Source organism: Megalobrama amblycephala, linkage group LG3, assembly GCF_018812025.1.
Source record: "Megalobrama amblycephala isolate DHTTF-2021 linkage group LG3, ASM1881202v1, whole genome shotgun sequence".
Classification (NCBI taxonomy): Eukaryota; Metazoa; Chordata; class Actinopteri; order Cypriniformes; family Xenocyprididae; genus Megalobrama; species Megalobrama amblycephala.
The window spans coordinates 19,156,912-19,181,068 of NC_063046.1; the positions used below are offsets into that span (position 1 = coordinate 19,156,912).

Consider the following 24,157-nt stretch of genomic DNA (forward strand, 5'->3'; position numbering starts at 1 on the left):
GGATGTTACCATAGACATGGAGATTTTGAAAACACTGATACCTGAACATGCGCAGTTAATACCCCCCCCCCCCCCCCACACAACAACTACATTTTTAACAATCATTTGTCGCCACTGGTGTAACGATGTAATTGACGCAATATTTATTTGAAGTATCAAGTTACTTTCAAAGGGTGATTTACTCTATTTTCTTCACTTTCATTTGGGATGGGGAACTGGTTGCCTTCCTCGGTTGCGAGAAGTTTGGGTTTGCTCCTTCGTGAGGTTTATTTATTTGTTTGTTGCTTTACTTTTGTAAAATGGTCCACACATGCAAAATTGGTTGATAACACAACTGCAATAAAGTAACAGCCTATAGTTAACAATTACTTGTTTACAAAGTGCCATGCAAGTCAAACTATTTTTACTTAAAATGCTCTTATACTGAACATGTTATTTCTTGGAATACAGCCAGGTTTTTTCCTAATGGCCATGTCATATTAGCAGAACACATTTTACACATGAGGAAAACTAATGTTTAGTCAATAATTCAAGAAGATCCATGATTCTAACCTGTACTTGGCCTTATGAAAAAGTGGTTCTTGTAATTGTTTAACCATATAGAATTTGTTACAATAAGGATATAATTAAAGATAGACCATAGACTACAGTTTTTTTCAGTTGCTAACAAGCATTGTTCAATACTAAAACCACATTTTCAAAACTCTTCACACAGTCTGCGAAACAGAAGTCAAGGCAGACCAAACTGTGAACCATTTTTTATTGCTTTCAGACAAAATGCATTCAGTGACCACACTTTTCAAAATTCAGGAACTCTTTTCCCATTCGTACTCCACAACATGCAAAATACTATGTAGCCTATTTTCAGCACATTTTTCTAATGCTAACACACTGGATTCAAAATGATTAAAAACACATTCAAAACAGAATGATGGCAAATTCCAAGCATTTATGCAGTAATTATTTTAAAATATTCTCAATTTCATAGCCAAAAATAAAAAAATAATCATCACAAGCTCGTTTTTTGTTTCTAAATGACCTACATATTCGACTTGTGCCAGCAGAGGAGAGAAGCCAAAGGGCATCAAACTCCCCTTCCTTCATTGTTGTGTGGGATAATGAGGCAGTCACAGAGTGGTTTGTGGCACATTCCAGGATGTCAGTATTATACCTGCCTCCATACTCCCCTTTCTTAAACCCCATAGAGGAGTTATTTTCTGCTTGGAGGTGGAAGGTTTATGACCACCATCCACATGACCAGATGACTTTACTGGAGGCAATGAATGCGGGGTGTGGAGACATTTCTCCTGAAGACTGCCAGGGATGGATTAGACATTCCAGGAGGTACTTTCCAAGATGCATTGCCAGAGACAACATCAGATGTGATGTTGATGAGAACTTGTGGCCAAATGCAAGAGAAAGAGCAGACTAGAACCATCACTGTAATTTACTATAATGAACAACTACACATGTTGTTACAGTAATGTGTAGAATGTATTTTATTTATTCTTTTTTATTATCATTGCAGCCCTGCTGAGAGTTTTTTCCCTTTTTTTTAACCTTTTGGTTATAATTTTCAAGTACTATTTCATATAAAAAAAAATGAAATTGATTAATTTCTGATTCATTCGTGTTACAAATGCTTTCAATAAAGTGAAATTGTGTTACAGTATTCTATATGAAGAACTGATTTATGTGGAAAATCATTGAAACTTTAAAAAAGAAAAGTTCATCAATTATGTAATGCTTCCTGTTGTTAGTGTTTTTTAGGTCAGTGTGTTGTGAATGAAATGTGTGTTTTCTGAATGAGAATTGTTGCCAGTGTTGGTCTGAGTGAGTTTTGTAGGTGAGATTAACTGTTTGGCCAACATTCATGCTGGTAATGTAGACTGTGTGAAGAGTTTTGAAAATGTGGTTTCGGTATTGAACAATGCTTGTTAGCAACTGAAAAAAACTGTAATGGCATGCATGCTCATGGCAATGTTAACTTTTTTTCTCTCTTTTTTAAAATCTATAATCTTAATAGATTAGATATTATAAATTATTTAACAAGTTAGTTAAAATGTACCACAATAAATACAATAGAACGTGATAAATTCTAGGAAAGATGGTCATGAGAAGTTTAAAAAGCTTGCCAGATCATAATGTTTTCTTTTTAGTGGATGTCTTTAGATCATGTTTGACTTTCTCCATAGCGTTTTACTACATTCTCAATAGAATTCAAATGGGTTTCACATTTTATCATAGGAACGGCTCGCGCAAAACTTATCACACTTTTGGAGTGCGCTGGTGAACGCGCGTGCGGTGCGCCACTCATGCTTATAAAAGCTCCGAATGCGCGATTTATACAGTTAATTAACAGCCTGATTCTATGTTTCGGTGTTGTGGTTAGAGTACCAGAGTACCCACTTTGAGCACTGAGTAAGATCGCGTGGGTGTTTCAATCCAGATAGCTATCTTTTTATGATTAACCATGCAATTTTATTGCGCTATGTTTTTGCACTGTTTCGGTTTCGTTTTCGTAGGCTATTGAGTGAATAAATACAGAAATCCCTTGATTCTATATATAAAAAAAAAAATCGAACCAATTTGAACTGGAACGTGTGAATATATATATATATATATATTCACACTTGAGTTATAGAATCATTTATTTATCAGATTCTTTCAAACCAGCTTCTTCAAAAGCAAGTAACCTCTGTTTTTATGAATCATTAAATCATTGACTCACCTGGTTATTTAAAAAATGCTGAACCGTGCAAAAACGATACACCACTCTGTGTTGTGTTGCAACTGTTCTGCTTTGTTTGAAACTATTTTTGTTGATAATATTGTCTAAAATTTGTCAATTAATATTAACTTATATATATATATAACAAAATAAATTAATCTGTGCAAAAAGGCCGCTTATCAGAGAACAAAAGGGCATTGTTTGCAGCTTATCTTTACAGCCTGTAAAAATGTGCTTCTAAACTAGGACAGATTTCTAACTAGATATGAATACATATAGAGTACATATAAACTGTCTAATCTGAATTTACAATGTAATTTTACAACCATTTAAAAACAGCATTCAGCCAGTTCAAATTAGCCACTGATAAGATTGTTTCCTTATGCCACTGTTGCAACACAGAGAGATGTGCTCATTGGAAAAATGTGTCACCTACATTTTTGCAAAACTCCAGAAATGTATAGGCTACATATACATACAATTCACTTAAGCTTCTAGCTGAAATGAGCACTATGGTAATACAATACCTACAACTTTTATTTCTTTTCACACAGTCTGGTGTAATCTTAATGGACAAAGATGGTGCAGATCCGAAAACCTCTCTGTGTGCTCTTTGAGGGACAGAACCCTCTGTGAGAGGAGGATGATCTGAAATGTCATGTTAGGTTGCAAAAACAGAAATAAAAAAGCTGGTTTTAATTGCAGCAGTGCACAAACAGACTTAAGCACAGACGGGCATTTATAACTACAACTGGACTTTTGTCTCAAAACCTTATATATAGTTACAGTTGGCAAATAACCTATAAGACTTTCTCTCTTCTGTGGAGCACGAAAGAAGATATATTGACTGTATGAACTGTTTTTTGTTTTAGAGCAAAACATTTTAATAAAAGAGACATCCATATTTTAACTATGTAGTTTCCTCAAGTGGTAGCTTTCTTTCTAATAGCATCAGTGTTTGCCTCAAAAAGTTAGTTTGTCATCAAATACAGTGCTCAGATACTTAAACTGTTCAGCAGCCTTCAGGTCGTCCCTTGATGAGAATAGGCCTAATAAGTAACTGACACTGTCTGCACTGGATACAGTATACAGATGCCCATTTAATTCATTAAGAGGACAGAGGACAAATGGAAAAATAAAAGAATGTTTGTTTTGTTGCATCCTGTTTAAATAGCTTTTTTTGAGTGACAGTAAATACATTTATAATGTTACAAAAGATTATATTTCAAATAAACGCTGTTCTTTTGAACTTTCTATTCATCAAATCCTGAAAAACAAAATTGTGCACAAATATTTTGTACAAATGTACACAATAAATGTTTCTTGAGCAGCAAATCAGCATATTCGAATGATTTCTGAAGGATCATGTGACACTGAAGACTGGAGTAATGATGCTGAAAATTCAGCTTTGCCATCACAGGAATAAATGACAGTATTTTCAAATAGAAAAGTTATTTTAAATTGTAATAATATTTCACAATATTACTTTTTATTTTTATTTTTAATGAAATAAATGAAGCCTTGATGAGCACAAGAGACTTCTTTTAAAAACATTAAAAATCTTACTGATCCAAAAATTGTGAACGGCAGTGTATATACAGTGCTCAGCGTAAATGAGTACACCCCCTTTGAAAAGTAACATTTTAAACAATATCTCAATGAACACAAAACAATTTCCAAAATGTTGACAAGACTAAGTTTAATATAACATATTTTTAACTTATAACATGAAAGTAAGGTTAATAATATAACTTAAATTACACATTTTTCTGTTTTACTCAAATTAGGGTGATGCAAAAATGAGTACACCCCACAACAAAAACTACTACATCTAGTAATTTGTATGGCCTCCATGATTTTTAATGACAGCACCAAGACTTCTAGGCATGGAATGAACAAGTTGGCGACATTTTGCAACATCTATCTTTTTCCATTCTTCAAGAATGACCTCTTTTAGAGACTGGATGCTGGATAGAGAGTGATGCTCAACTTGTCTCTTCAGAATTCACTATAGGTGTTCGATTGAATCACTTTCACCCTGTTCTTCTTCAGAAATCCAACAGTGGCCTTAGATGTGTGTTTAGGATCGTTGTCATGTTGGAAAAGTGCACGACAACCAAGGGCATGGAGTGATGGTAGCATCTTCTCTTTCAGTAGTACATCTGTTAATTCATGATGCCATCAATGAAATGCAGCTTCCCAACACCAGCAGCACTCATGCAGCCCCACATAAGGACACGGCCACCACCGTGTTTCACTGTAGGCACCATTCATTTTTCTTTGTATTCATTACCTTTGCGACACCATACAGTTTTGAAGCCATCAGTTCCAAAAACATTTATTTTGGTCTCATCACTCCAGAGTATAAAGACCCAGTAGTCTTCATCTTTGTCAGCATGGGCCCTGGCAAACTCTAGGCAGGCTTTTTTGTGCCTGGGCTTTAGGAGAGGCTTCTTTCGTGGACAGCACCCATGCATGCCGTTCCTCTGCAGTGTACACCGTATTGTGTCATGGGAAATAGTCACCCCAGTTTGGCTTTCTACTTCTTTACATAACTACAGTGAACTTGCATGCTGATTTTCTTCAACCCTTCTTATCAGATGACGCTCCTGTCGAGGTGTTAACTTCTGTGACCTGGACGTCTCTGTGAAATGGTTGAAGTTCCATCTTTTTTAAATTTTTGTACCACTTTTGCTACAGTATTCTGACTAATAAGTAAAGCTTTGCTGATCTTCTTGTAGCCTTTACCTTTCTGGTGTAAAGAAATGCTTTTCTTTCTCAGGTATTGTGACATTTCTCTTCCATGTGGTGCCATTGCTGACAGCATGAAATGGGAAGGGGTTTTAACACCCTTTTATAGTCAGCTGTCTGCTGGACACCTGTGTGATGAATATTAGACTCACCTGTGGTTAACATTTGTAGGGTTAAAATTCTCTTTGCTCCAGAGACTTTCAGTGGGGTGCACTTATTTTTGCATCACCCTAAATTTGAGTAAAACTGAAAATGTTGTTCTCTAAGTTATATTATTATCCTTACTTTCATGTTATAAGTTAAACAGATGTTATATAAAACTTAGTCTTGTCAACATTTTGGAAATTGTTTTTGTGTTCATTGAAATATTGTTTAAAATGTTACTTTTCAAAGGGGGTGTACTCATTTACGCTGAGCATTGTATACTTGTTTTTTGTGCAATAATAAAAAAATAAAAATCTACGTCATGACCTACTTAAACCATTATAGATTATGATATACAGGCCCTAAACATACTGTAATATCTGTAAACTTTAGTTACTCATAACTCAGCCATTGATAAGAAAATGATATAAATACACATCATTTCCTTATGCCACTTTAGACATCAAGAACACAAAAAAACATTTACCTCTGCCTCGTTAAAATGGTAAGTTAATATGCTATCTTGTTCAGATAATTGAAGCCTAAAAACAGATTATACAGTATATTTGATAATTTATTGAATGTAATGAATTGTTTGAAAGAAAAATGTGCTGAATGTGTGAAACAGATTTGTCATCATCTTTTGCTTTTAGTAAACATTCTTCACACAAAAACATGGAACCAAACACATCACAATTTCAAGTTTACATGTTTTCAGTGTTTTTTTGTTTGTTTGTTTGATTTGATTGTTTTAATTATGAAGAACTTTTCTCCTTTTGTTTGCAGACTGTCTTTCTTACAAAAATGTTTTTAGGGATCCTTCTCAGTCTCTCACTGAGTTTATGGTTCAGTGATGCTAAATCAAGTAAGTATTTATTATTATTATTCCAGTAATCTAGATTGTAGATAATTACTTCTGACATGCATTACAGCAAAACCAGTGTTTACTCTATTTATGATCTTTCTACAGCTGGAGCAATGTATGTAATACAAGAAGCAGAAGCACCATGTATTAATATCAGCGATTCCAACAACAACCATGAGCTTGAAAAACTTCTGGGCAGAATTAAATATGTTGCTCGAAGCTGCAAAGAAATTCTTGACAAATATCATGTTTATGAGGGTATGATTTATTTATTTTATTGTTATCTTACGCAACAACTCAATATAGGTGACTCAAGCATTTCTTCTGTTCACACAGATGGCCTGTACTATCTGATCTCATCAAGAGGGGTCCTTTACCAGACGTTCTGTGATATGACCACTGCAGGCGGCGGCTGGACGCTGGTGGCCAGCGTTCATGAAAACAACATGTACGGAAAGTGTACTGTTGGTGATCGCTGGTCTAGTGAGCAGGGCAGCAATGCAAACCGGCCTGATGGTGAAGGGACATGGGCAAACAGAGTCACGTTTGGAACAGCAGAGGCCGCCACAAGTGATGATTATAAGGTGCCTTTTTATTACATTCAATGTCAAAACATGTTTATCTAGAATCTGAATTGACAATCTGTTTCCTTTCTGCCATAGAATCCTGGATACTTTGAAATTGCGGCACAGGATATATCTGTGTGGCATGTTCCTAATAATGTGGATTCGGAACACTGGACCATTGCCTCCATCCTGCGATACCACACTGAAAATCGCTTCTTCAGTCTCTACGGAGGAAACCTTTTCAATTTATTCAAGGTCAGATAAACTCTAACACCAGATTTGAGTTTTAAATATTTATAGAAATATATGAGAAGTATTTAGTAATAACAAAAAAAAACTTTTTACTTGTTTTAAATGATTTTTTCCTTTTTTTTTTACTATATATATATATATATATATATAATTTTTTTTTTTTTTTTTTTTTTAATGGATGAAAAGCTGAGGTATCCATTTAGGAATTAATTTTTAGATGAATGCGGTATTCTTCTCTTCCATTTTCCCAGAGATATCCTGTGAAGTATGGAATTGGATCGTGCAAAATTAATAATGGACCTGCTATTTCAGTCGTGTATGATATCGGAAATCCAGATTACAACAAAAACCTGTATGGTCCCAATATTAGAAGTATGGCAATATTTTTGTTCAATAATTTTTAAAGAAAGTCAGACAGTTTTAATATAATTTAATATAATTGTAATTATAATTGTGTATTATTTACATCATGGCATCATTGTTGAGATCTGATCACTGAATATAATGAAAGTGGTGTCAGGTGTGCATGACAGATTATATTTTTTCAATGGAACATAAATCATTAATAATTTATACTGTTTTTCTTTTCCAGACCAATTTGAGCCTGGATTCATCACATTCAGAGTCTTCAATAACGAAAAGGCAGCCATGGCTCTTTGTTCGGCTGTTAAACCAACCGGCTGTGACACTGAATATGTGAGTTATATTCTGGATTACATACAACAACGTTTATGAATGGCATTTGTGACAATGGCAGACCAGAGGATTTTAAAAACAGAAACTTGAATTATGTATTTTTTAAATATTCTGTGAAATTTTTTAGGTGCAACTATATTTTGAGTTGATATACTTCTGGTTCTGCACTTGTTCTTGATCAACAGAGCTTATGGATAGTTATTAATGTACTCATATTTTTGCAGTTCTGCATTGGTGGAGGTGGACACTTTCCTGAGGGGGCCCCTAAACAGTGCGGGGACTTTGCGGCTTTCGACTGGAGTGGCTATGGTACTCATACAGGCAACAGTGCTTCCAGAGAGATAACCGAAGCAGCTGTACTTCTTTTTTATCGCTGACACTGAAACTAAAAACACCTGCTTCATTTCCTTCTCTCTTGAGATATATCACACTATCCGACTGCTACATTCACAGTTATGTAATTCTTTATGGCATATCTCCTTTATATTGGTCTGTAATCTGAGAATAAGTGAAGTTTGTTTGGTGGGAATTTTAGGTATACATGTTTAGGTGTTTGTAAGTGAGCAGTCAGTTTCTGCTAGTTTTTAAATCCATATCTAGTATCTGTCATGTGTTATATATATGTATTGTCTGTTCAAAAGAAACAAAAGTTTAAATAAATCCAGTGGATTTATTTCCATTAAATGAAACATTCATTTATAAACACATCCTTTTTCCAAATTCTTTATTTTGATATTCATTTTTATTATCTTGGACATATATAATAAAGCACTGAAAAAAGGGGTCCCTGACTACAATACATCTTCAACTGATAAGGATGTTTCATAGCACTGTAAACACTCAACATCTTTTAACATTAGGGAACATTTGATCAATATTCTTAAGTTTTGAAATGAATAAATCATAAGTTTGGTTGATGTACTGTATAGGCAGCATACCCTTTCTCAAAGGCTACTTGTTGAGGTGTGAAGCATATCATGTAAGCTAAACTAGGTCTGATGTCTCGCTAGAGATACATTGCAATGCCACAATCTTTATGAAAGCACACATTTGAAATTTGTTTTACAAAGATAAACTGTATATTTACAAAATTCAAGTTTGTATCACTACAATACTGTATAAAAAAGTGCATCAATATTTAAAAAAAGTCAAATAGTAAATGTCCACCTCTATTGTTATTTGAGATTGAAAAATGAGCATATAGAAAAAAAAGATGTTTATAATTATTTAGAGTATTAGAGGAGGATAGTTCATAAAAATGTAATAAAGTACACAACACGGTTCATTTTCTATTCAATAAATTATGACCACTGAAAAAAAAAAAAAACAGAGCTACAAACTCCAGTGCCTAATATTATATTACATATAATAACATTGGCCATTACAATAAAGTGAGCCAAATTTTCCACTTTTTTCCCTTCAAGATGGCCCATTTTTTCCAGATGTCAAAGAAGAAGCACCAGAACCAAACATGGCTGTTTTATGGAGTTACAGCCCTTTGAGGTTTCTCTTGTATATTTTCCTGTCTCTTGTCAGACACTATATTTGGCCAAGGATCAAATGTATTGACTGCGATTCCAAAGACCCTGTGAAAAAGTTCTTTCCTTTGAATTCATGTCAAAAGTCAAGCTTTTCTTTTTGAATGCATCTTCCAAAAGTCTCTTTTGAACATGTCTCTCAGAAGAACATCCTTTAAGAGGTTGTGAACATCATGTCATCTGAGGGTTTTGATCTGGAGTGAGAAGAGAGATGGAGACCCATCTATGGGGTTGGCTCAGTAAGCAGTGCAGGCATGATGAGGGTCATTGCAGTGTTTTTCATGGTTGAACAACAGGTCGTCCAGTGCACAGAGCATACCCCTCTCCTTTCTTTATTGCCTCAAGTCCTGTTTTTCTCTCTTTCTAACTTTCTCTCTGTTTCAGAGACATCTAATGTTGCTGTTGGTTGGTCCCTGAGATGTAGGCCTGTCTGAACCCTCTTGAGCAGCCTGCGTTATCGCTCTTCCACCATCTTGCCATTAGCCTCATTCTCAGCCTCCTCTTGCCTTTTCTGCCTTTGGAAAAATCCCAACTAGTTGAGTAAAAAAAAAAAAAAAAACACAAAACAAAAAAAAAAAATACAACAAAGAAACATAAAATAAGAAAGATATTCAAGATTCACTAATCAAATAATCTGTCTATGCATATATATTATCCAGGGCTCAATTTAAGGGGGGATTGTATCCTCCTTTTTGAAAAAATTTACAAAAAGCATCCCCCTGTAAAACCACCATCCCCATTAGATTAGCAGTACTGTGCATTAAGTAAAACTTATCATGCAAATCATATTTTAAAATTCTAATATTAAACTAACTGTGACTGACAATATTATAATGCACCGAGCTTGCACAGTGTTAAAGGGTTAATTCACCCAAAAATGAAAATTCTGTCATTAAAGGGTCATGAAACCCTAAACCAAAATTTCTGAGATTTTAACAGAGGTATGTGTGTTGAACACCATTGAAGACAATGTTAGCATCTGTTAGATTTAATAGTAGGGGGGAAATGGTTAAATTTTAGTTTTAGTACGCTATTTTCGTCTTCCGGGTTTAAAATCTTCATCCTGTCCACGTCACAGGCACAGAGCACGATAGTGCTTTGATGACTCATCGGTGTTTCATAATTATTAACGAGACTGAGTTTTTTATCCAATGAGAAGACACTCTCTTAATTATTCATGACACCACGTGGATCTTTCCAATGACGAGGACGGTTAACGGCACTAAACAGCGAGAGAGACTGACTGACTGACGGTGCGTGTCCGTTGGCGCGGAGCGAGCGGGTAAGCGCGAGTGTTTTCGGTTCATTCCTATGGAAATTGAGCCGCGCGTAAGTTAAATGTGACGCTCAACTTCCATAGGAATGAATCTAAAAATGCTCTGGTCGCTTGCTCTGCTCCAGTCGACATGCAGCCTGACTGACTGAGCGTGTTGCAGGTTCGGCGCGTAGATCTATGCTATGTACGCAAGGTTTTTTTTTAAGCGTTATTTTTTTTTCAAATATATGCATGTATAGTGTGTATATAAACAACTATATATTTTATAATGACTGTAATTACACATGTACATTAATATGTTTTAAATAGAATTACTATTACTGTAGGATATATGTTGCAGGGCATTCAGTAACTCTTGAAAAGACAAAAATAAAGTGTCAGTGTATTTCATTAGATTTTAACTTTTCCAGTTTTTAAAAATTTTTTAGTATTTCCTCACGTTTTACCACTGATTTTTAGTGACAGTCGATATGCATGGGCTACTGGCGATGAGAGTTTCCCCCCTCTCCTCTCCTCTCACAGCCACAACGCCCATTTAAGTTGCATTTTTCAAAAAGATTGTGAGCTAGACTTGAGCTGAAAGAGGGGGGTTTCATGACCCTTTAAATATTCACCCTCATGTCGTCCCATAAGACCTTCGTTCATCTCCAGAACACAAATTAAGATATTTTTGATGTAGTCCGATGGCTCAGTGAGGCCTGCATTGACAGCAAGATCATTAACACTTTCAGATGCCTAGCAAGGTACTAAAGACATATTTAAAACAGTTCATGTGATTACAGTGGTTCTTCTTTAATATTATAAAGTGATGAGAATACTTTTTGTGTGCCAACAAAAACAAAATAAGGATTTTTCAACAATATCTAGTGATGGCTGATTTCAAAACACTGCTTCATGAAGCTTCGAAGCTTTACAGATCTTCAAACTCCAAAGTCACGATTTCAGTAAACGAGGCTTCGTTACGTCATAAGTTTTTTGAAATCTCAATAGTTCTCGTGACTTTGGCAGTTTGATACGTGACCTGAACCACTGATTCGAAACAAAAGATTCGTAAAGCTTCGAAGATAAGAAAAGTCGTTATTTTGTTGGTTTGTTTTTTGGCGCGCAATAAGTATTCTCGTCACTTTATAATACTAAGGTTGAACCACTGTAGTCACATGAACTGTTTTAAATATGTCTTTAGAAGCTTTCTGGGCATCTGAAAGTGTTAATTAATTTGCTGGTGATAGAGGCCTCACTGAGTCATTGGATTTTATCAAAAATATCTTAATTTGTGTTCTGAAGATGAACGAAGGTCTTACGGGTGTGAAACGACATGAGGGGGAGTAATAAATGACGGAATTTTCATTTTTGGGTGATCTAACCCTTTAAACAAGCTTTTGTCATTTTTCACACCATTCAAATTTGGCCAAGAGAGAACATTTGATGTTTCATTTGATGATCATTTGATTTTCTTTAAAAAGAAGAGGTATGATATTTCTTTGATTAGTGTTTAAGGACATTCCCCTGACATAAAATTAGAAAGAATAATGAACATAGCTAAAGTGCGTTGATTCAGTAAGTGATGATTGTCAAAGTTGCATTGAGGTTATAATGCACACATGCAAATGTTGGCCAAATGTACTCGTGTTTATTCATGCATTTAATTAAAAACAACTATGAGCTATATTCCAGTGACACTGTTTAAATCTACACAGAATCCATTCAAGCCACAGCTAACAAAGACTGTACCACTAATAGCTTGACATAAGCAATCAAGCCGCCGACCACTAGCAGCGGGAAAAAAAGAAAGCGGCACTTTTGATGGAGTCTCTGGCTGTTTCTATTTTCTATCTACTTATTTATTTAGAAAGGATGCTTGCTGTACGTGCGTGAAGGACTCAGAGATGATTCTGTGTGAGAGAGGGGAGATGCATTTCATTAAATTTCATTCTTTACCATCCACTGTTATAGGTTTGGAGCCCAGAAAAGTGTCTATCTGTCTGTCTGTCAGCCTGTGTGTGCTTAGAAATGTATAGGGCACATTACCTTCCAAAGTGCCAGAATGAGGAGAGAGAGGAGTAACAGGCCTCCAAGTGTGCTGCCTATGATAATCCAGATGGAAACTCGGTAATCCTCCTCTTTCCTAATCTCTAGGATTATCTGAGAAAACACACATACAAAAGAAATATATAAAACACTATAATGCTTTATCAGAGATGTGCAATTTTGACATACCTCTTATGATTTGACTGCTGGTTACCTATATTGTGCCGCTGTTGCGTTTTATGTTTTATCAAATGTTTCATCTGCTGCAGTTGAGATCAGATTTGCTGATGTTAGCATTTGTGTCTATTTCCTGTCCTGCCTATAGATGGCAGCACCACACAGCAATAAGGAAAAGAACAGAACTCAAGAGTGCTGCTGGTCCTTTCGGTCCCCTTGGCTCCAGGTTCTTTTACTGGGGTGAAACAACTCTCTCAGTAGCTCACCAAAAGACACTGATGTGTAAATGGGAGGTTCTGGCATGAAAGCCTGACTGTGTCGAGTCAAATATTCAGTAATGTTAGCATGAAGGCATTTATGTTTCATGCCTGTGTGAAATTGTTCTTAACTCTTTCTGACAGATGGATGAAAATACATTGTTTGTCTCAAAATTGCCAAGGATGGAAAAGACAAAAGCAACTTATACTAATCACATCTTCACATATTTAGTCATGGATTTATATTTACCTATTCTAGACATGTTTTTGTAACGTGGCTTTCTGTAAATGCTAATGTGTACAGAAGGTGACTCACATGTCTGACCGGCCTCTCTTCAGGCAGAAACATGGGGCTGGAAGGGTTCAGCTCCACTGAGGCTGTTGTTACCAGCTCAAGGGTTTTGAACTTCAGCTGCCGTGACAAGAAAAAGTTGTCAGTATTTCTGACAGATACTTACTCCAGTGGATGTGAGAAAGTGAGAGAGGACCAGCACTAGAGATGAGAGGCTAGGGAGGTGGCAGAAAGAGTCAGTGTATTTAAGCCACATGGAAATTACAAACAAATGATGCTAGAGCTTTTCTCAGAGCTGACAAATGTTCTGAACAAACTGATCTCAAGGTGATTTTAGTGCATTTTTTTTAGTTGTTCCACTAACATATACAAATGTGTCTTCATTTTGAACAATATATCCACTGTTTTCTAATCTGAAACAAACATTTTATGAAATGATTAACTTGAAAAGTGTACAAAATGTAAGCAAAAATATGTACTGTTTCACTTGTCTCTAATTACTGCTCTAGTCATATTTTGCATTGGTTTTGGGAGATCCTCCTCTTGACTAAAGACTTCATGTTGTGTGCGAACACTATGCCTTGATGTCAAGGTCTTCCCACATTGCTACTCACCGCATGCAGTGAATCAGTACGAAGGGATCCGCCGATTTTCACGCTAACATCTCTGTTGGAAGGCAGGTTGATGGTACACTGCACTGGCACTGCCAGGGTGTTGGAGTAGTTCTGTGCAAAGGAACAAGATTTCTCTCTCAAACAGACAATCTTACTGATGAAACCCAGCTGCTTGTGGTGGAAATCTGACATGAGTTAGAGTTGCATTTCAAAACTCCCCACCTCAGACATAAGAGAATCTTCAAAAACACAATAACATTTCTAGAACTGTTTGAACCACATTTACTAATAATAAGCCTTATTTATGGCACAATTTATTAAACTCAAGTGGCTTCATTCAGAGACTATAAACCAACTTTTTTGCAGAGAAGTTGTGCATTAAATCAATATCTCATATCTGAAATCGGCCAAACTATAAAACGCTGTAAACGGCACAAACCACACTTTTAATAAAGTTCTATAGTGCTAGTCTGAAATGTGGCACAAGCTTTGTCTGTGATAACAGGCAGACACTATAAGCCTGTGCAGAAAGTGTCTTACCAGTCGTGATGTTCGTGAGAGGTCCTCTGGAGAAGCCCGACTGTGTGCCACATGCTGAGGGGGGATACAATGACTTCCACCAACCTGATGAAAAAATGACACAAATCACTATTAATATAATTCCTGTAGCTCAAACAGTAGAGCATGGCACTAGCAGCACCAAGGTCATGGACTTGATTCCCAGGGAATACATGAACTTAAAAAAGTATACCTTGAATGATATGTAGATCACTTTGGATAAAAGATTTGAAGTGCCCCTATTATGCTATTTTAAAGGTTCCTCATTTTATTTTGTAGGTCTCCTGCAATAGGCCTACATGAATCCAAGGTCAAAAGACACTTTAATTTTCTCAAAATATACAATGCACATCACCACATTTCTCAAAGAGTTTTTTTTTTTTTTTTGAAGATTCACTCTCTCTAAACCCCTCCTTTCTAAGTCTACTCTGCACTGATTGGTCAGATGCCAGTCTGTTGTGATTGGTCTACTAGTTACAGCACATGTCGAAAACCAAACGGCCATTACCATACCTGGATTTCATCTCTGGAGGCTTCTTCAGCGCTTGATACACAGTAATACAAACGATAGCGTCAGTTTTTCTATATCAATTCCAGTACGAGTCCTCATTCTTTTGAAGTGAAGTGCCGAAAACAGCGTCTTCTTGACATGTCGACAACACAAACCAAACATTTCCAGGCCTTGGCTACAACAACGGACACCAGTTTTTGCGATGTTTTGTTATCAACAAAGCAAATATGCACAAAAAAATATTGGCAAAATTTGCTGTCTCGAAGCTGTTTCCATGGAGTTGGCCTATTACCGATAAAATGGTGTGCGTAATGACATCATCCCTAATAAAAATTTATTGTCGCATTACTTTTGTTGTATCGCTAAAAAAATATGCCATTGCACTGTTTCCGTACATAATTTTGCATATAGGCCATCGCAAATTTGTATCTTTTGCATCCCATATTTGTAAAATGTACAGAGTAATGAGACTACTGAAATTTGCCAGTACTGCTTATTTTCACATATAATGTTATTAAATAGGACATATAGGCAGACAACGGCGAAGTGGAGCAGCTCATCTGACAGGGCTTTACTGCCTTTATTTCACAAAGCATAGGTTTTGAAAACAAAGAACCTCATTGGTCCTGTATGCACAAATGTTAGGGTCCATAAAAAGACTAGTATAGTGAAATATTCAGACTTTGCATATTGAAACAATCTTTAACGCCATGAAAATGCAGCCAAGCCAGTCACTGTTTGACGCAGCCGGGAATGCGTTCAAAGCAAAAAAAAAAACTCATGCAAAGCAAAGAGTTATTCATTCTGGTTTCAGATGTCAATAGCATCAAATCGATCAAAAACATCAAATCCCTGAAACAGACTTACGATTTTATGACAGTACTTTTATTTATTCTGATACAGAAGTAACATTTCTGTATTTTATTTTACATTTTTTTTGTCAGTGTGGAAAACTCCAACATTTTACCACTGCTTTTTTTTTGAGCTGCAGAGATTTTCAAGACACTATTTTACCCATCCCATCCTTGTGATGCACCTTTGAACTACAGAGAAACAGTCCTTTAACGGGAGCAACACCATGAACACAGATGCTGCATGACATGTATAGGCTAATTCTGTCACGTGACACCATTTATTTGCATTAATGCCCCTTTTCTCAACAAAATGTGTTTCCAAACCAATTTTTGTGACCTTTGAAGTATCGACCTAGAATTTAAGCCGTAAAGATAAACGGAAAAATATTGTGTTGACATTTGAGAAATTTTATCGACAAATGGTATTTCCATCCCCTACATCCCTAAACATTTTGAAGTGCTAAAACTTTTTTGACAAAAAAAATCCTTGGATGGAAACCTGGTGACTGTTTGAGGGCGGGTCAAAGTAAGACATTCCCTTGCAGCCAATGAAGACCATAGGCTGGCATTATGCAAATGTGTTACATTGTTACATAGGTATATAACGGAGTAAGACTGGAATTGCTGACAACTCGTAATATTTCAAGAAGCATAATAAAGGCACTTTAAGACTTAAAAGGCTTATTTTTGATATCCTCTAACTGGATTGAATCATAGTCTGAAGCTTAAAAATCATCTGCCCATCATACACAACACAATTTTCTGTGAAATCTGTGATCTCAAATCTGAAGACTGGCTCTGACTTTTGGCAACTAGCATCAGCTTATCCAGACTGTAAATTGGGACAAACATCTGAGCAAAAAGAACAAACATTTTTGAAAATCTAAGGAAAAAATCTAATGTATTAACAGGTACAGTAAAACTATACTCTAGTTGTATCCTCCTCACCTGGTCAATATGGAAATCTCTGATCTGCAGGAGTTGATTGCCATTTTTCGTGACCTCAGGGATTGCAATGTAAAGTTGCAAATCTTGGACTGGAAAATAACCAAGGTTCTGGATCTGTGATGCATAAAGGAAACATGTTTGGTTTTTAAAACATCAGTTTTTGGGGTCCTGCTCTCTTTTGTAACAGATAGCTAGGAAGTGGACCTCACCTGAAAGGTAAAGTTGAATGGAGGGTTCAAATCACCCGGTTCTTCTAGAGAGAGGTCAGGTTTAAGCTCATATCGGGTTGGGTAAAAATCCCTGCAAGAACGAATATTTATCGTAACTATTCTAAATCCCACAACCATGCGTATTGATTAGAGCGTTTAAACAAACACATCAATCTTACCTTGTGAAGAGCAGATCAGCCTCATATTTCAGAGTGTAGAAAATGTCATTAATGTTATCGTGTAGGACAACTTCCTCACCCTCACTGCAGAAACATAAGAACAGGCATGAAAAACCTCCCAGGCAGATACACCCTGTAATTCATTGCACAGTGACACTTGGCCGCGTATATGAAGAGTTTAATGTTCCAGCTCAGGCATCATTATTGTCCAGGGTCCTTTTTCCTCAGAGTTTCATAACATTCCAAACCATCAGCAATGCTCTAGATACTTTAACTGCAGCCACATCTAGCAGATTTCAATCTGAGTGTGGCCATTTAGTAATCCAGTGATCCATGCCCATTTTCTTTCTTTTTTTCTCTTTCTTTCTTTCTTTCATTCTTTCTTTTTTTTTGTAGTCCACAGGATAAAATTTATATGATTTTCAAACAACTTCATTTTTTAAAGCAAATAATCTGTCTGAAATAGTGCAGAATCGATTATTTCAGATAGATGTTAGACCGGCTAAATGTTAGCTGTGTCCTACCTGGTAACCTGCAGAATGAGCCGTATGTGATCAAGCAGAACCGAGTTACTGAATTCAAATTCCAAACGAAATATTACCTGGGGAGTAAAAGAAAAAAAGTAATGTTTAATCAGAACAGCCACATGATAGTAACACAAGTGACTGACTACTGTTAGTAGCTTGCTTTGTATTTTAAAGACCTCCAAAATAAATAAATAAATAAATAAATAAATAAATAAATAAATAAATAAAAACCCAAAGCTTTAGCAGAGGATTTAGGAGTAAAGCCTGCAATAACCTGCCTTAAGCTGGAGGCCTCAAAGTCAAGCTGACTGAAGGTATCATTGCAAGTCTAGAGAAACTGCTGACAATTGATGACATTGATATTCACTGATGACAATGAATAGGGATAAACAAAAACATTTGCATGCTCACACTTCTTCATAACTTTTCTTCATATTTATTCATTTAGCAGATGCTTTTACCCAAAGCAACAGACGTGTACACAAACTCAAAAGTGATCCAAACACAAGCTACTAAAACATTACATTCAGAGGTTAAATAGGTCCAGAACATATTGCCATTTTGATCCATATACATGCTCAAAAATGAGTTCATCCCCAAGATTTTGGGTTCCCTGGCCTCCAAAATTCAGATTTAACCTATGATCACTTCTAAAACCATAACATTTTAGAGATGAATCAGTATTTTCCAGGGCAAACAGCCTTTCTGGATGTAGAAGAATGACACAAACAGGCCAAGACCTTGCCAGATAGCCTATCCCTAGCCTTATTCTACAGACCAATAACATCATTTTTGTGGGAGAAGGCACTTCATCCACTGCTGCTGGCTATTCTCTAACCACCACATGAGGTATTAACTTCCATATCCTGTATATACATCACTTAAAAGTAACAAAACACAGATACAGAAGATATACAGACTCTCTGCTCCAATTCCTGAAGCATCTGCTCTAGCCACCACTTCTGAGGTGATCCAAGTCTCCATACAGTTTAAAGACTGAATGCTTGTCTTTTTTCTGTTATTTGATAATATACAAACCCAATTCCAAAAAAGTTGTGACACTGTACAAATTGTGAATAAAAATCCATACTGGATGCCTGTGATCTTCGGGTCCTTAGACGGCGCTGCGTCACATACAGGAATGCTACTGTAATGGAAATCACAACATGGGATCAGGAATACTTCCAGAAAACATTGTCGGTGAACACAATCCACCGTGCCATTCGCCGTTGCTGGCTAAAACTCTATAGGTCAAAAAAGAAGCCAAATCTAAACATGATCCAGAAGCGCAGGCGTTTTCTCTGGGCCAAGGCTCATTTAAAATGGACTGTGGCAAAGTGGAAAACTGTTCTGTGGTCAGACGAATCAAAATTTGAAGTTCTTTTTGGAAAACTGGGACGCCATGTCATCCGGACTAAAGAGGACAAGGACAACCCAAGTTGTTAGGGTTAAGGTTAGGGTTAGCGCTCAATTCAGAAGTCTGCATCTCTGATGGTATGGGGTTGCATGAGTGCGTATGGCATGGGCAGCTTACAGGTATATCCAAGTTCTAGAACAACATATGATCCCATCCAGACGTCATCTCTTTCAGGGAAGACCTTGCATTTTCCAACATGACAATGCCAGACCACATACTGCATCAATTACAACATCATGGCTGCGTAGAAGAAGGATCCGGGTACTGAAATGGCCAGCCTGCAGTCCAGATCTTTCACCCATTGAAAACATTTGCCGCGTCATAAAGAGGAAGATGCGACAAAGAAGACCTAAGACAGTTGAGCAACTAGAAGTCTGTATTAGACAAGAATGGGACAAAATTCCTATTCCTAAACTTGAGCAACTTGTCTCCTCAGTCCCCAGATGTTTGCAGACTGTTATAAAAAGAAGAGGGGATGCCACACAGTGGTAAACATGGCCTTGTCCCAACTTTTTTGAGATGTGTTGATGCCATGAAATTTAAAATCAACTTATTTTTCCCTTAAAATGATACATTTTCTCAGTTTAAATATTTGATATGTCATCTATGTTGTATTCTGAATAAAATATTGAAATTTGAAACTTCCACATCATTGCATTCTGTTTTTATTCACAATATATACAGCGTCCCAACTTTTTTGGAATCAGGTTTGTACTATCGGTGGAACAGCATTCATCTTTGTTATTCCAAAACTGCATGACAGTCTATGTTCTGTGAAACATAAAAGGCGGTGAACTCTTCTTGTCGATATAATGAAAATCAGTGGGGTCCAAAACAACACTAGACCCCATTGACTTCCATTTTATGGGGAAATTTTTTGTTCCACAAAAGAAAGTCATACAGGTTGACTTGGAATGACATGAGGGCGAGTAAATTATGACAGAATGTTCATTTTTATGTGAACTATCCCTTTAAAGCACATAAATTGGCATTTAGTTTTATTCTTGCTTAGAGAAATGGAAGCACTTGGACACAACTATAACTACGTGGGCAAACTCTTCATTCTCTCTTGGTGAGTAGTGGCACAAAGCAGCATGGAAAATCCTTTTAACGTTCTCTCCTCCTGAGCTCTCCTCCTATTATTCCACTTTTGCCCCATCTCAAACTGTTCTGAGCAGAACCAGGCTCCCATGTGGGCCCATAAAATCTCTCTCTGTAGCCACAAGTGTAGCTCCAATGACCCCCAAACCTCAAGAAAATGAATCAGGACTCTGTGAGAAGCTGTTGACCCGTTTCCTATCAAAGCAGTGCCCTAGCACAGGACAGACTTCTGTGGTCCAGGCATTGTGATTGATGGGTTTTGCTCTGTACGGATGTAGTAACCGTATGGTAGCAGTATTCTTGCATTACATTCCTGCCTCATGTTTTTCTTTTTCTGTAGAGGCCTGAACACAAGCTTAAGCAAAAAAGGACACTAAGTGAATCATTCTGTGACTTCAGGGTGCTGGTGACCTTGCGAGTAGGTTTATGCTCTGTGGAACATTCCAGACGTAAAGATTTGGTATTTCTGTGACAGATTCTGACAGTTCTGCACATGGGTAATGTAAAGAAGTATATAGGGTTTTTGACTGTGTGGTCCAATATGTTTTGGTAAGCAAGGCTTCCTAGAGCACAGACGCCTAGTGCTAACCCTGACGTAACCTCTGTATTTTGTTGCTGAACATGGCAATAAAAAATTCTCACATTAGGATTATGCATTATATAATTCTGCACATATGATAATATACAGTCACTGACAAATTGTTAGCTGTGCACATATGGCTGGAGTATGCTTAAATTTACTACATTTGTAACATTAAATTGGACATGGCTAAGGTTCCTGAAAAACAACACAAACCCAAAACTTTTGAACTGCAGTGTAGTTACAGTAACCTCACTAGAGAGCTAGCATAGCACAAAAAGTGTTTTATTAATTTGTCAGTATTGGTGTAAGAGTGTATACTCTTTCTGGTGGGTAATAGTTTCTGATATGGTTCAGTGTACAGTAACTGTCTAACTGTATAAATGTGGCAAAGACAACTCACCTGTGACTTTGCTCTCATAAAGGGTGCACTTATATTGCAAAATTTCTCATATGTTCGCTTGTTCTCACTGCGGCAGTCTATGTGTATATCAGAGTTATCCTATAAAGACAGAAAGATCAACCTGATTTAACTTACAGTAACAATTGCAGATGCATTTCTAAAAGGTCTTTACTATCAATCAAGATTATGAATGAACAAAGGAACAAATCAATCAATCCTCGTCAGGTACCAAACAACCAAAGGTATTAGATGGATGTACCTTCACTATAAGGCTGGAGAAGCGTAGGTTTGGAGTGTAAGTGATGTTAAGCTGGGCTCCATATGCGTTCTCTCCTCTATTTTCTAGACGTACATCCACTACCATCCTCCTCCTGGATCCCTCCATAATGCGTTCAGAAGGTTCTGCTGCTGTCTGACTCTGACATAACAGACTGCCTGCTCGAAACGCCTGGGCACAGAACTGCCTGTAGAGCATCAGAGTGGGCATGAGCATGCGCATAAGTGTGTTAGCATGTGTGTGTGTGTGTCTGTGACTTATCTTACTTGTGACTTATTAGATCAGTTTGAGATTGTAACACCAAGTCTGGAACACAATGGTCATCTTCATCACACCCGTTCCAGAAGGGAAGCTAGAGAAAACCAAGAAAGAAACACAAAGCACCATTACATTTATATGAATTAATATACACACAAAAGAGTTTCTTAATGTTGTTAATGAAAGATATACAGTGTGACAGTGAAGTTTCCTTTGACCTAAAGACACTCACCTGTGTTTTCACAGTAGTTGGCCAGCCATCATCCAGAGCTGGGCCTTGTTCCAGGTCCAATAGCTCTGTCTCAACAGTGAATATAATGGGCCTGGCGTAGTCTGTGGTCTCCTGTGTCAACATTACAATATCATAAATCTCTCAGTCTAAATAAATGGCTATAAAAGAGTAACCTGGAAGAATATAATCTGCTGCTGTAATGCTAGAAAGTGAACTTAATAAAATAGGAATGTTATTGCAATTGGGAAATCTGAATGAACGGACGCAAAAGTACATAATTATCAGAACCAATAATGATTTGGCAGTTACTGCAGTTACTGTGACCAAAGAGGTGAAAGCTAACCATGACGTGGAAGTAGATGTGGTCACAGGTCTCCTCTCCAGGAAGCAGTGTAAGATTCTGAGGCTGAAGGCGATCTGGATCGTCAAACACGGCTCGAGGGTTAAAGCGCTTCTCCTCAAAGAAAGCACTATAGCTAAGAGCTAAGAGAAGTGAACATACAGTGGAAGATTTAATTATCACTTTACACGTTATAATGCTAGACAGAATGTTGGCATATACGCTACCATTCAAAAGTTTAAGGTCAGTACTATTTTTTTAATGTTTCTGGAAAAAATTATTTTATGATTACCAAGGCTGTATTAATTTGATCAAAATGCAGTAATATTGCGAAATATTATGATAATTTAAAAGAACTGTTTTCTATTTAAATATATTTTAAAATCTAATTTTACACAATCTTTCAGAAATCATTCTAATATGTGGATTTGGTGCTAAAGAAACATTTATTATTATCATCAATCCTTAATATTTTTTTGTGATTTTTTTCAGGATTATTTGATGAATACAAATTTCAAAAGAAGAGCATTTATTTGAAACTTTAACATTATATTAGAAATGAAACTTTATCCATCATATTATAAATGCCTTGACTGTCTCTTTTGATTAATTTATTGTTTCCCTTCTGAAAATTTTTTTTACTGACCTCAAACTTGAATGGTACTTACATTGTAAATACATTGTTTGCATAATTGTTCCATCAAAAGCATCAGTTATATGACAAAATAAATATTGCACAGCATCAACTTTATGGTTTTTTATTTATGGCCACAGCAGTGCTCTACCATGTGTGAACTACAGACAGATTTAAGACACTCTAGAGGTTAAATTTATGATACTCTGAAGATCTGAGAGCAATTTTGGAGTTCAAAGGCCTTAAAAGACAGAAAATCTAATCTTAGGGAAAACCCCTTATAAGAAACCTGAATGGCGTGAGGATGTTCGAGGATATTCAAAAAGAGGTTTAAAGCTGAAAGACACTCTATAAACCAAAAGTAATCCTATTTTCTAAAATCTCATAAATGAGAAAAATCTGTCCCAATAAATGACACACTTAAAGCTTAACATATTCATAACCCTTCTCAACACATGTGAGGTGAATTAGAAAAAAATATGTGCCTGCTTTTATAATGTCCCAATAGTCTGATTTCCCAGATGATCAGAAAGATGACACATCTTAGTCTTTGAAACCCATTAAGTTGGTTTCACTCGTGACATTTTTGATGAAGATGCTCTGGAGTCGTGAAGGTTAACTAAAAACAGTTGTGCTGCTCTGTGGTCGCACACATTACACATTATGAGGAGCCTGACCTTCCAGCACATGATTTTCAACTACCTATGATAGTCGCCAAGGCCTTAAGTCAAACAGCATGTGTCAAACACTAACTAGACCTGTCCTGAGGGACTGAGGCATTTTAAAGCAGCAATGCAGCCTGCCACACTTTGTCGCTTCTACTAAGGGTTCTTGCACAGCAATGACTTCATGTGTAGAACCCATAAAACACAATATTCAAACCATTCACATCTACAATATCTGGAACCATTTATGAACACCATTCATTTTAATTGTATGGCA

At 36.5% G+C, this 24,157-nt stretch overlaps 2 protein-coding genes across 4 annotated transcripts in view; one reads left to right on the forward strand and one right to left on the reverse strand.

Annotated features, from left to right (window-relative positions):
- The first annotated feature begins 6,060 nt into the window (after window positions 1-6,060).
- On the forward strand, window positions 6,061-8,733 carry LOC125264775 (intelectin-like). The gene is made up of 8 exons (XM_048184464.1): window positions 6,061-6,131; window positions 6,413-6,491; window positions 6,597-6,749; window positions 6,828-7,075; window positions 7,154-7,312; window positions 7,561-7,681; window positions 7,902-8,005; window positions 8,230-8,733. The coding sequence occupies exons 1-8, from the start codon at window positions 6,129-6,131 to the stop codon at window positions 8,380-8,382; spliced, it is 1,020 nt and encodes a 339-aa protein (XP_048040421.1). The 5' UTR covers window positions 6,061-6,128; the 3' UTR covers window positions 8,383-8,733.
- The window catches only part of itga11a (integrin, alpha 11a), a 107,514-nt gene continuing 92,071 nt past the window's right edge, over window positions 8,715-24,157 (reverse strand). For 2 of the 3 annotated variants that reach the window (XM_048184459.1, XM_048184457.1), the window contains 14 exons: window positions 22,585-22,724; window positions 22,242-22,352; window positions 22,018-22,103; window positions 21,734-21,938; window positions 21,475-21,573; window positions 17,971-18,047; window positions 17,447-17,530; window positions 17,268-17,358; window positions 17,059-17,172; window positions 14,728-14,811; window positions 14,188-14,298; window positions 13,598-13,693; window positions 12,848-12,961; window positions 8,715-10,075 (listed from right to left, as the gene is read on the reverse strand). In XM_048184459.1, coding sequence (XP_048040416.1) covers window positions 9,998-10,075; window positions 12,848-12,961; window positions 13,598-13,693; window positions 14,188-14,298; window positions 14,728-14,811; window positions 17,059-17,172; window positions 17,268-17,358; window positions 17,447-17,530; window positions 17,971-18,047; window positions 21,475-21,573; window positions 21,734-21,938; window positions 22,018-22,103; window positions 22,242-22,352; window positions 22,585-22,724 — 1,490 coding nt within the window. In that variant the 3' untranslated portion in view covers window positions 8,715-9,997. The remainder of the gene's footprint in view (window positions 10,076-12,847; window positions 12,962-13,597; window positions 13,694-14,187; window positions 14,299-14,727; window positions 14,812-17,058; window positions 17,173-17,267; window positions 17,359-17,446; window positions 17,531-17,970; window positions 18,048-21,474; window positions 21,574-21,733; window positions 21,939-22,017; window positions 22,104-22,241; window positions 22,353-22,584; window positions 22,725-24,157) is intronic. The other variant, XM_048184458.1, reaches the window with a different exon arrangement.

Bases quoted from the DNA above. Each gene is read 5' to 3' on its own strand.
- LOC125264775 (XM_048184464.1), top strand. The intron at 6,750-6,827 runs GTATGATTTATT...CTGTTCACACAG, and splicing joins CAAATATCATGTTTATGAGG to ATGGCCTGTACTATCTGATC. The intron at 7,682-7,901 runs GTATGGCAATAT...TTTCTTTTCCAG, and splicing joins GTATGGTCCCAATATTAGAA to ACCAATTTGAGCCTGGATTC.